Source organism: Sinocyclocheilus anshuiensis, unplaced genomic scaffold (assembly GCF_001515605.1).
Source record: "Sinocyclocheilus anshuiensis isolate Anshui unplaced genomic scaffold, SAMN03320099.WGS_v1.1 scaffold496, whole genome shotgun sequence".
Taxonomy (NCBI): Eukaryota; Metazoa; Chordata; class Actinopteri; order Cypriniformes; family Cyprinidae; genus Sinocyclocheilus; species Sinocyclocheilus anshuiensis.
The window spans coordinates 603,152-615,689 of record NW_015555736.1 but is presented as its reverse complement, the minus strand read 5'-3'; the positions used below and the strand labels follow the sequence as shown (position 1 = coordinate 615,689).

General features: G+C 35.9%; 1 protein-coding gene across 3 annotated transcripts in view; it reads left to right on the top strand.

Moving 5' to 3' along the window:
* The window catches only part of lrch1 (leucine-rich repeats and calponin homology (CH) domain containing 1), a 57,209-nt gene that overhangs the window by 17,685 nt on the left and 26,986 nt on the right, over positions 1 to 12,538 (top strand). For all 3 annotated transcript variants that reach the window (XM_016466602.1, XM_016466603.1, XM_016466601.1), the window contains exons 2-9: positions 3,274 to 3,418; positions 6,658 to 6,784; positions 7,148 to 7,253; positions 8,703 to 8,839; positions 8,919 to 9,049; positions 9,683 to 9,770; positions 11,118 to 11,223; positions 11,897 to 11,982. In XM_016466602.1, the coding sequence (XP_016322088.1) occupies positions 3,274 to 3,418; positions 6,658 to 6,784; positions 7,148 to 7,253; positions 8,703 to 8,839; positions 8,919 to 9,049; positions 9,683 to 9,770; positions 11,118 to 11,223; positions 11,897 to 11,982 (926 nt within the window). The remainder of the gene's footprint in view (positions 1 to 3,273; positions 3,419 to 6,657; positions 6,785 to 7,147; positions 7,254 to 8,702; positions 8,840 to 8,918; positions 9,050 to 9,682; positions 9,771 to 11,117; positions 11,224 to 11,896; positions 11,983 to 12,538) is intronic.

The following is a 12,538-nucleotide window of genomic DNA, read 5'->3' as shown; positions in this document are numbered from 1 at the left end:
ATAATAATTTATGCATTTAGCAGACACTTTTATCCAAAGCAACTTGCAGTGCATTCAGGCTATAATTTTCTTTTTTACCAGGATGTGTGTTCCCTGGGATTGAACCCACAACCTTTTGCACTGTTAACGCAATACTCTACCACTGAGCCACAGGAACACCAATTATAGATTATAGCACTTCAGATTTTCATGATATGTCACCTTTAAATAATGTTTATTGCATTCTTTTAGTGATTTTGGTAAAGTATATTTGTAAATTAGCATTATATCATTAATGAGATATGACTATAAAAGTTGTAAAACATACACCCACCAGTATGACATCCTGCATTACCTGAAACATTGTCGCTATATTTTTGTGGTAAATTTCTGGCAACCATATATATATATATATATATATATATAATGTTGAAATGTATATATTGAAATTTATAGGTAACGTAGATAAGGTTGTTGAAGTCGTGATAGTCTTGAGTGTATCAGTTAGAATCAGGTTGAAAATTATTAACAAAATCAGTAATGTAAAATCAGGCTAATAGATATAATAGACTTTGCTTTGGTCATGTGTTTAAATCAGCACAATTCACAACAACGATTTTTGACGATAATTAAACATTTTAACTGGACGATCCTTTTTGTTGAACCTTGAAAGGTTGAGTTTATATTTTAAATAAATCCTATACTAACACTTACTGGTTATCATAGTTCATTACAGACCTACATTTCCCAGAATCCTCTTACATCACAGCGCTCGCTTGACAGCCCGTGTGTTGACGGAGCTCACATTCAGCCTCATTCTCTTCTATCCTTCCCTCCTGTTCTCTATCTCATGTGTGTCTACTAACATTTTATCTTTAAACCTCCAGTATGTACACACACACACACACACACACACACACTTACAGAAAGAGGTGTTTTCATAGGACTGTGTGTGTGCTTTTCGTCAGGGGGTTAGTCTGATAATCCATGCCATCTGTGCCATCTCGATGCCCATTGTGTGCTCTGAACAGAACAAACTGCCTCAACACAGACCGCTGTTGCAGCTCAGCAAGACGGAGAGACCATTCAGACAGAGACAGATCGCAGACGAGAGACAGTTAGAGTGACGTCTGTATGACTAAAATCATCAGGCATCTGTGAATAGGTTCTGACTTTTGTTCTACTCTGTTGTACTCCTGCAGCACATCATGTGGGCATGTTTTCTTGTGTTTCCGGGTCTGTTTTATCTGCAGTCTCTCTCTTTCTTGGCTGTACCTGACTGTCCATATCGGTTGGACACTCTTGCCTGCAGTATGTGTGTTTAATGTAATGTTGTTCAGTAGAGCTTTTACAGTACAAACCTCATTTTGTTGTTTTGTTGGTCTTATAGGCTTATCTGCACAAGCTGTAGATTTGACCTACAGGCCTAGAGTCATTAAATGATTATTCATCCCTCTGTGTTTTGATCTTTCCCCATAAAGCTGAGACTGGGGTGAGCTAACGGGGCTTCATGATGGCACACATAGCTTAAAGGGGTCATATGATGCGATTTCAATTTTTCCTTTCAATACACAAAATAATGTTATTTTTAGCAGCATCATATGACCCCTTTAACGAATGTTACAGTATCCACTGTAGTTGTCTGCTAGTAAAAACTTTTTATCAGTCATTATCCGTGTACGAACCAGCGCAAACCGATAATGTTACCTCGTTGCGTGAACGAGCACCGATTTGCCTCCGATTTCGGGCATTTGTCGGCGATTTCGCAAAACCTGTCGGCAAGTGAAAAATCGGGCTAATATCGTGCAGTGTGAACTCGGCATTAGTGGATCAGGAGGCGCTGGCTCATGGCTGGCTAGTGTGTGATTGAGTGGAGGCGGGGCTAATTTGCGTATTCATAGATCCGCGTATAGTAAATGAGGCTAGGGTGTAGAGTTGCATTCAAGCTATTTTAAGGCATGAGAAAATTATTTTCACAAGAAAAAACATTTAAATATGTCATTTTGATGATCAAAGATGAATTTTAAAGGATAACATTTTTGACTACAGGGGGACTCTAAAGTACATTTTAAATCAATGGTTTAATATTTTTTTTGTTGTGCTTTAAATAAGTTAACTTATTCTCTGTACTTGTAGTATGTTGATATTACATTTAGATTATATTTTATATTATAAATGTATTATATGTAATATATGTAAATTACAATGTATATTTAAATACATGATTTTTATTGTAGTTTACCATAACTGTTTGTCAGTACATTCGGTGGTACACTTTAAACATAAAATTATGTTATGTTTAAAAGTATGCTAAAGTGCACTTCTTTTTACAAGGGATAATATTGTAACATAACATAATTTTGTGCAATAATAATTTTCAGCTTATCACTATCCACAGAATTTCGTCATCAGTGCATCCCTGGTATGGATGAAATTTAGAACATCTCCAGTTTTTATTTTTACTTTTACTTAGTGAGTTATGGTTTGTGTATCATGTTTTTGAACCTTTGAACTGCTCATTAGGGTTAATATTTTGTAGGACTATTTATCTAGGTCCTGTCTCAGGAAATTGGGTGTGGTTTGACTATGTATACTGTAGTGTATTATGGGTGCCTCATTCTTGACAGGCTTGTTTAATGCATGAAAACTATGTGTGTGTCTTTTGGACTGTCTTTTGCTATCAGCACTCATGCAGTCTCTCATAGGGCTGTGTGCATGGTTTCCATGGAAACACTAATGCATAGTGACAAGGTGGTATAGGTCAGTGGTACAGTTGTCATTTGTAACTTGTATCATACATAATGTATACAGGGAGAGAATAGTAAGTTTAGTCACATACTCTCACAATAAAGTAAACTGCTGCACAGTTTCATTAATATTACCATGAATTTGATATAAAAACATGGCCTGAAACATCAGCAAAACACAGATCACTTTGATGAAACGGTCTGGTGGTTAAACCCTCACACACATTTGTTAAATGTCATCACCTTTAGGCACATGAAATGCTAACTGCGCTCAGGCACAACCAATTATGGCTTTTGAAATGAGGTGTGTGTGTGTGTGCAGGAAGGGAACTTAACCTTGGGATCCCCTCCTTCACACACACAGATGTTTTTGCTAATGTTCGCTTCATTGATATCTGTAGTTGTGAAAGCACCTCCCTGTGTTTAGTTAGGGTACTACAACAACAAATGTAGCATTGAGTGTAATGTACAGTCATGCTAGCTGTGTAATAAATGCTCTAACAAATTCTTTAAAGCATTAGCTTTAACAGAACTCTTTCTTTCTCAGATCTGTCTAAGAATCGCTTGATTGACATCCCGTCAGAGGTGTGTCATCTGGTCTCTCTGGAAACGCTGAACCTTTATCACAACTGCATCAAAAGCATTCCTGATACCATCATCAGCCTTCAGTCCCTGACCTGCTTAAACATCAGGTGAGTATCGCACTAACACATACACACACATTCACAGAGAGATGAATTACATTGTGTTGTGTCTCTAGGCTCATAATGCATTAACATAATACTGTGGGAAACCGTCAGAATGTGTTAGTATGCTTAGAATAGCATTCTACTACTAGCATACAACTAATATTTCTGCAGTGAGCAGTATGTATACTGTCAATTTTCTGTATGTATTACCCAAGTGATGCTTTACATTTGCCATATTATACAGTTTACAACCAGATCACACTGTATGCTACAATGCAGTATGATAAATCTGGCCTTCTGTTTCCAATTTGATAAATGAACTGTGATTAAACCTCTGCAATGTTTACAATCTCCCTAAAGACTCAATATTTTAGTATACTGACAAAAATGAAGATTTTTCATAAATTGGATTAAAAATGCAGAATAACCATAATTATTCCCAAGGTGAAAAATAAAACACCACTCAATTAAGCGTCAAACATATATTAAAATAAAATAAATATATAGTTTAGTCATGAAACTCTATATGGTGATGGCTGATGGTTGCTAACGTAACTGATGATATTCAGAGAGTTAAACGACTTGGCACAAGCTGATTGGTTCATGCTGCATATGCAGCCAATGAGCCTACTGCCTTGCATTTATATGGCTGGCTAGCATTCACTAGAGATTCCTGCAGCGCACTTTCAGAGGTTCTCTGAAACCCTCCACCTTCCCCAGCTCCACCTGTATAGATCTGCTACGGGTTATTTTATATGCTATTTGTGCAGCAGCAGCATGTCTTAAATACTCACGGCACCATATCGCCATATGCATTGGCAGTAGCAAGTTCCTGTACTTGCTTGCAGCAGCAGCAATAATCTACAAATACAGCAATGACCAACAGCAGCAGCAATTCCGCCAAGACCAAATACATTAACATTGTCATATCCATCACCATGCTAAAATCTTCAGAGAGTTGTCATGATTAAAATTTATTAAACATATAGGTTGTGTCAAGAATTTCACATATTACTGTTTGAAATGCAATTAATTAGTGCATATTGTGTATTGTTTCACATACTGTATTTGAAAACAGGATAGACAATAGGAATATATATTGCATGTTATGTGTTATACTACAGTTACAAAATGTAGTCAATGTTTTTAAGATATTAATAAAGATGCATTAAATAAGCAAAAGTGATACATTACATGTATAATCCAACAAAATATATGTATTCCAAATAAATGCCATTCTCTTGACCTGTCTATTCATCAAATAATCCTGTAAAATATCAAGCAGCACAGCTGTTTTAAACATTGATAATAAGAAATGTTTTCTTGAGCAGCAAGTCAGCATATTAGAATGATTTTCGAAGGATCATGTGACTTTGAAGACTGGAGTAATGGCTGCTGAAAATGATGCTTTGCCATCACAGGAATAATTATATTTTTAAAAATATTAAAATAGGAAAGTTATTTTAAAGTGTAATAATATTCAGAATATTACTGGTTTTATTGTATTTTTAATCAAATAAATGCAGCTTTGATGAGCATGAGATACTTTCAGAAACATTTAAAAATGTTTACTGTCCCTAATCTTTTGAACGGTACTGGAATTATTATGCTAGTATTCTTTTCCAAACAACATATAGGATTGCATGTTTGTGCATCAGCAGACCTAACCTAATGTGTTATTAAAATATTTTATTTGCATATGTTTTGAATGAGACTATGTGAAAGAGACTGCTTATTTTTTTTTAAATCAACTAGTTAGTGGGTGGTTTGAATGAGTTGATTAGTCGATCTCAAAGGAGCCCCATATAACTAGGGTTCACCAGACCCGATAAGGTTGCTTCTAAAGATGTGTGGTTTAATATTTATGGTAATTAAAATAACTGAATGGTATTGTTACATAATTAGCTTTTAGATGCATATACAGTCCCAAGAGGAAAATCAAAGTGCACAACATATAACATACAAAATGAACGTGAACTAAATAAACATGTTTTTTTTTCCCCTCTGGTTGTCCTTACTGCTTCTGTTAAATGTAAATGCATCCACACACACACACACACAGACTCTCCCTCTGTTTGGGTTTTCTCTCTCAAGCCAAATGTCTCCTGCAGAAGGCCTGATATTCACACTGAGTTAATTAGCGATGGAATTTGTTTTGTAAGAAGTTAATGAAGCACTAAGCTCTTAACGGTTGAGAAGAGTGAACATAAACTGGAGATGGAAAATCAAGCAGAAAAACCAAGTGAGATCATGAAAAATAGATGAAAGATCATTAGAATATGAAATTGCCAAAAGAAAGCGAAAAGAGACTGAATTGCACACAGATTTATATGTTTTTCCTCTAGTTCAGCAAACACACACACAGACAGCTGAACAATTGTATTTGTCTGTCATCCTGTAGTCATAACAGGCAAAGTTTGTCTAGCTATTGCTTCTCATGAACTCATGAACACCTCCCTGAAGTCAGTCTTTTTCCTGTTTAATGTCATATAGACAGAAATGATGAAGTGTTACAGAAAGGCTAAGGCACACACATGACCAAGGAAAACAGATTATTTATTATTTATCTTTGAATATCAGTCCTTTATCAGTCTTCAGTGCCACAATTGAACTGTTGTGTAATGATTTAATTTTATTAATTTTATATACATTTTGGGGGAGAATGTATATGTGTGTATACTCTGTTTATATTTTTATATTTTACTGTTACATATTTTAATAATATAACAATAATTTGGAAATTGTAATTATTTAGATAAGGTGTAAACTTCAACACCCAAACAAAAAGAAACAACAGCACATTGAATTTAAAAGTACAGAAATAAAATAGAAACAAAATAATGTAAGAAATGCCCTCATAAAGGTAATCATCATAAAAAAAAGAAAGAAAGAAGAGACTAAATAAAATGAAAAATGACAAAAATATGACTAAGTAATGTATGTAATACAGGCTTCCAGATTTTTACAAATAAATCAAATTTGTCGTTATTGATATCTTATCAGATATCATATATCATTTCATATGATAATTAATGATATCATTATTGATAAGTTCTCTGTATGTACAGTATAATGTTCACCAACTCGTTTAACTAAATTCTTTGAATTGATGTCTCTATTTTTCTAATAAATGCTGTGATTGACCAATCAGAATGAAGTTTTCTAGATACATGCTTCTGCTTGAGGAGTAGCATTAAGAACGATGCTGTAACATGTTTTGTTTAAACGTTGCGGTGCTGTAGCCGGAACCAGCTGTCAGTGCTGCCAGCGTGTGTGTGTGGTCTTCCTCTGCGAGTGCTCAACGCCAGCAATAACAAACTCAACGCACTTCCAGAAAGCATTGGCCAGCTCACCAATCTCATGGAGCTGGTAAGTGTGAGCATGTGTGCTGTACCTCTGATGTCTGCATATGAATGAGATGTTTGTGATACTTGCTCTGTGTTTTATGAATATATTACCATGTTGACTCACCCTTTCTCAGCTTTTCTCTCTTTCCAGTTTTTCTCTGGTAGTTCTTCTCCCTGTCTTTTTTCTCCTGCTCCTTTTTGTAACTATAAATGAGAACATACACAGACCAGGTTTTGTAGGTTTATGCCATGTGAGATGTCATATAATATAGTACAATAAGCACTTAGTTAGAGTGAGTGTAATGAAAGGTTTGTGCAGAAGCTTGTGTTTGAGAAGAAGGTAAACATGTAACTCTAAACTCCTCCTCTATCTTTCTCCCATCAGGATGTAAGCTGTAATGAAATCACAGCTCTTCCACGCCACACTGGCCAACTCAAAGCTCTGAGGGAACTCAACGTGCACCGAAACCTTCTCTGTGTCCTTCCAGAGGGTGAGTCTGCAATCAGTGTGTGTGTGTGTGTGTGTGTGTGTGTGTTTGTATCCCTCACACACTGCTACACCCTTCTTATCTCTGCTGAAATGATTTCAGCTTCTCTGACAAGTTCACCTCGATAACTACTCATCACATTACCAATAAAAACTTCCTCCGGTAGCTCCACAGCTACAGGAAATCTAGCCCTTGTTTGACCTCTGCTCCACCAACCTCCTTATTCAGGCCTTCTCTGCGTCATGAATTAAAGTTAGAATAGTTCACCCAAAATTAAAAGTCTGTCATCATTTACTCTCCCTCATGTCATTTTAAACCCATAAGATTTTCATTCATCTTCAAAACGCTTCTGTCAGGAACTTCTACAAGAAACAATGATGTCACTTCATATGGATTCATTTTACCGTTGTACTTTTTAATGCATGATAGTTTTAGTGGAAACAAATAAACCTCATGTTTCAATAAAAATATCTTCATTTGTGTTTGGAAGATGAAAAGAATTGTACATGTTTGGAATGACATGAGGTTGAGTAATTGATGACTTTTTTTTGTTTAAACTATCTAATCCTTTTGCTATAAGTACTATTGAACTCTATTGCTCAGTCTGTCCATTACATCTTTCCTTCATCCGTGTCATTCAGTGAGCAATAATTTTGGAACAACATCCACTACATATTGTAACAAAGCCAAATAAAACCCTCAGCCTCATGTTGTACTTATATAAACTTATAAACTAACATTAACACAACACTCTGGTAAGTTGTTCTGAGTAAAAGCAAACTGCCAAGAACATAAAGTGTGGGTGTGTTCCTTTAAATAACAGTGAGAAAACGTTTAGTGTTCTTAGTGCTCAAATGATTTTGTGAGCCAAGCATTGTCTGAAACATGTAACTGGAGTTATATCAACAGCTTACCTTGGCAAAAAAAAGTCTGTAGCTGAGATTTTGCAGCTGAACTAATTATTCAGCTAAATTATGCTGGTTAATGCTGGTTATGCAGGATAAGAAAAATAGGATTTGTAATGGTCTCTCCAAGCACACTGTGCCAAAATGACCTCATGGAGCGGAAGCATTAATATAGATTGCCTGAGAGATCTGCTGATCATTTAGATTTTTAACTTTGATTCATTGCTGTCTTTTAGTTACCAGGACCAGTAAATAACATTTATAAATGACTGTCGAAATCCAACAAGCACCCTTTTTGAAATAAGAAATCTATTTTTATGTAGCTGATATGTTTTTTTTCTTGATTTAAGACTTATGTAAATATTTTAGTATTGACCTTCCAAATGCTGAATGTCTCCTCTTTGCTTTTCAAGAGCTGTTGTGTGCATGATTTACTGTTTCCCTGTTGTTGTTGTTTTATATTTTGGCAGCCCTCTCTGCCCCCTTGTTGTGAAATGTATTCACTTAATTCTCTAATGCTTAATAATTCTCTGTATGTGTGTTTTAGATTTGGCAGATTTACCCCTGGTCAAGTTTGATTTATCCTGTAATAAGGTTTCTACTATTCCTGTCTGTTATCGAAAAATGACCCAGCTCCAATCACTACAGCTGGAGAACAATCCACTTCAGAGTCCTCCTGCACAGGTAACACACACACACACATACACAATGTATTCTTCAGTTCTCTCACAACTGCTTCTGACATTATTTTCGCTGCTTTCAGATATGCATGAAGGGCAAGATTCATATATTTAAATACCTCGCCATGGAGGCATGTCGTAGTGACAAGATGGGCGATGCCCTGTACCTTCCTGTCACAGACCGCCTCAGCTTGACACGGCCCACGAATGGGAGGTCAGTCCTCATGATTATAAAGTAGTATCAAGTAGACTGAATTAAATTGTGTTTGAATTAATTAAATTGTGATATGGTGATTTTAAATCAAAAAGGTGTGTGTATATGTATATATAAATATGTATATATATAATAGTTTATAGTTATTATAAATTCAAAAGTTAAAGTGCACTGTTTTCCTCAAAGCAAGAAGTGGACTAAAAAGAGATTTGAATCCAAAGTCAAAACCAATGTCCTTTTATTCTTTTAGTCTTGATATTTAAGCAGCAGCCATATGCTATATTAAATCTTTATATAATATGAATATTTGTCAAAATAATCGATATATAATCATTTTAAATCAAGTCCTGCACCTCTAAATGGGTGTATAAAAAGATCTGAATGTAGATTACAGTGTGGAATCTCAAAAAAATCCAGGTCGTGTGTGTATGTGTGTTGCCTGTCATTATCATCCTTATCTCAGGAGAATCCTTTTAATAGACTGCAGGGGGTCACTCTTCTGAGGGAGAGAGAGAGAGAGACTGGAAGATTTCTTTCTCTCTCTCATATGAGAGACATGGGCTGCTTCTCTCTCTCTTTTCTGTCCTATGCGACCCTTGTTAACTTCTAATCACTCTCTTCCTTCTGTCTCAGCACTGAGGACATTGATCAGCACAAAAAACTTGACAGTGACTCTGGGGTGGGCAGTGACAACGGAGACAAACGCCTTTCTGCTACAGAGGTCAGTGTGTGTGTGTGTGTGTGTGTGTGTGTGTATGTGCCAAACAGAAGAGCCTGACCATCTGATCTATGTGCTTTGGATATTTGCATGTCTAATTTCATGTATCTGCTATATAGTGTTTTCATCAGTTAAAGTGATAGGATTATTAATAAAAACACATGTTAGTTTGCTTACGGCTGGGCTGCAATAAAACTGTAGCAGGATTGGGATCATATGCTTTAGGGACAAAGGTCTGATAGCTGGTGTCTGACAGTTATCATGTACTGTAGCATACAGTGTTACAGTTACGTCAGTTGTAGTTGTAATACACTGTCCTAACATTGGGACGGGACAGTATAGTTAGAGTTATGCTGGGTGGCCCCTCCCATAGTGAATTCACATTGGTCCAAAATCCCGCTCAAAATAACTGTATGTTAAACATTAACTATGCTCTGATTAGCTGTTATTGCACCGTATTGTAGAGCATTTTCAATTTCTGTGTGAACAGATAAATTACTTGACGCTGGAAATTTATTGTGACGTGCTTAGTTAAGACTCAATTATGCTGATATCAATAGTAGTAATAATGATAAAACAATTTTTGTATTAATTTTATAATAAAACAATTATAAAATATAGGTTGCTTCTCACTGTGCTTTACAGAGTAAATAGAATAATAATAATAGAACATCAATATGCATCAATATAAATTTCAAATATAAATACATATCAATACTTTTAAGCTGTAAATGATACATGATATGAAAATAAATGTCAAATTAAGACTAAAAAATAATTTTAAGGCTGAAATTAGTGATAGAGTGTACTATGCTATTTTTTCAGTGAAATATTTGGTAGACAATGTCGTCTTCTCTCTTTTTCATAAAGAATCTCAAGTAAGGAAGTTCCAGATGCCAAAATCAGATTTTATTGCTCAAGACAACAGATGAGAATGCTTGCAGAACATCCAACAATCACACTTGCAACTCTACATTTTTATACAGTATTAAACAATGATCTCATCATCATATTTTACTTTTATTTTTGGAATTTTGCCAGTATTCCCGCCACAGTTTTTTCAATACTCTGCTAACTTTTACCTAATTGTGGCATTATACGAGCTGGTTTATGTTTTTGCTGCTTTTAACTATAATTCCTTCATACAATTAGAGATACTAATTGAGACTAGTACATGTATAATCAATGCTGTTTGAAACTGATTCCATATAGAATCCTTCTAAAAATATACAATAACAATTCTAGCACAATTACTTTAATTATATAACCTCTACATTTTTAAACAGTGTATAGTGTATTTTTTAGTGTTTGTCTAGGTGGTGTTTTAGATAGTGTGTTTTTGTGTTCTAGCCATCAGATGAAGACAGTCTCAGCTTGAATGTGCCCATGACCAACATCACAGAGGAGGAGGGCTTGAGCAAAGACGACTCCAGTGAACACATCAGTGCTCTGACAGGTGCTGCTCACACACACAAACATGCCCTCACATGTGTGGACAGGATATTAAAAGCCTGTAGAGAAAAACATCCTCTTACTAGGCTGACACAACAGTAGAGCGATACAGAGAGTGTGTGAGACCCAGCTTAAGCCCAGGGGAAGGTCCTGGACAGGAAGTGTGGATACTGGCTGGGAAGTCAGTGTCAGCACATAAGGAGAATTAAGGGAGGAGGAGATGAAAGCCGAGAACATTGCAGGAAGAAAGGAAAAGTGTGTCTGTGTGTGTGTGCTGTACTTTAGAGAGTGTGTGACTGCTAAGCTGATAGGAGGGTCCTTTAGACTTTAAGCTTTCAATAAGATTTACTCGACATGTCCACTCTGGGTCTGCATGTGTGAATGAATGTGTACATGTGTGCAGTTCATTCTAGAAGAACACTACAGTAATTGTACTTCTTTAGGTTTCTGTTTGTTTTCAGTTAGAGGAATATTCCAGGGTTCAAATTAAGTTTATCTACAGCAATTATGGCATAATGTCAGTATTGTTTTGTTTTTTTTTTAAGCAAAAATTGTGTTACACTTACATTAGTAGGTAATTGAAAGCAGTTTTGATTTACATTTAGTGTCAGTGGAAAAACTCTTTAGCATAGTCCGTATAATAATTTAGTAATTTTATGTGATTGTTTGTCCGATAGGAGACAGAAGTTCATCGGAATCTCTCAAGGAGCATCTAAACTATCGAGACTCTACCCTCAGCTCACCGTTCGTCAACTATATCAAAGTGAGTGTGTTCAAGATTGATTTTTTCATGGTCTGTCAGAAGTGTGTTTGTATTGAAAGCTGGAATTTAAGCACAGTGAGGATCAGGAGGTTTTACTCCACCTAGGCTAGTTTAGATCAGTTTCATACACATTTTCCAGTCTCGCTTTCTTCTCTCTTTCATTACACTGTTATCCTTTTGCCAGTTAAATGGTGCTGTGCAGAAGCCCGATTAAGTTGTTGTTGTTTTTAAAACTAAACTTGGTGAGCACATTATCCTGCCCTGAACTCTGCCGTTAGCAGTTTCTGGTTTAAGACCAGCAGATTTTTGGGGCCAAGTCGACACCACATTTTCTGTTTAAATTGTGTGGAATAGTTCCAGATTGGCACTAGCACTGGCACCAGGGTCCCCCATTGTCCACAACAATATTCAGAAATGACTTTTCCAGTTGTTTGTAACTTAATGGATATGGATTTATAATATTATATATATATATATATATATATAAGGGGCATTTCCTCCGAGGAGGCAAGGGAGGCAGTGTCTCCTCTCCTCAAAAGTGGATGAGAAAATAATT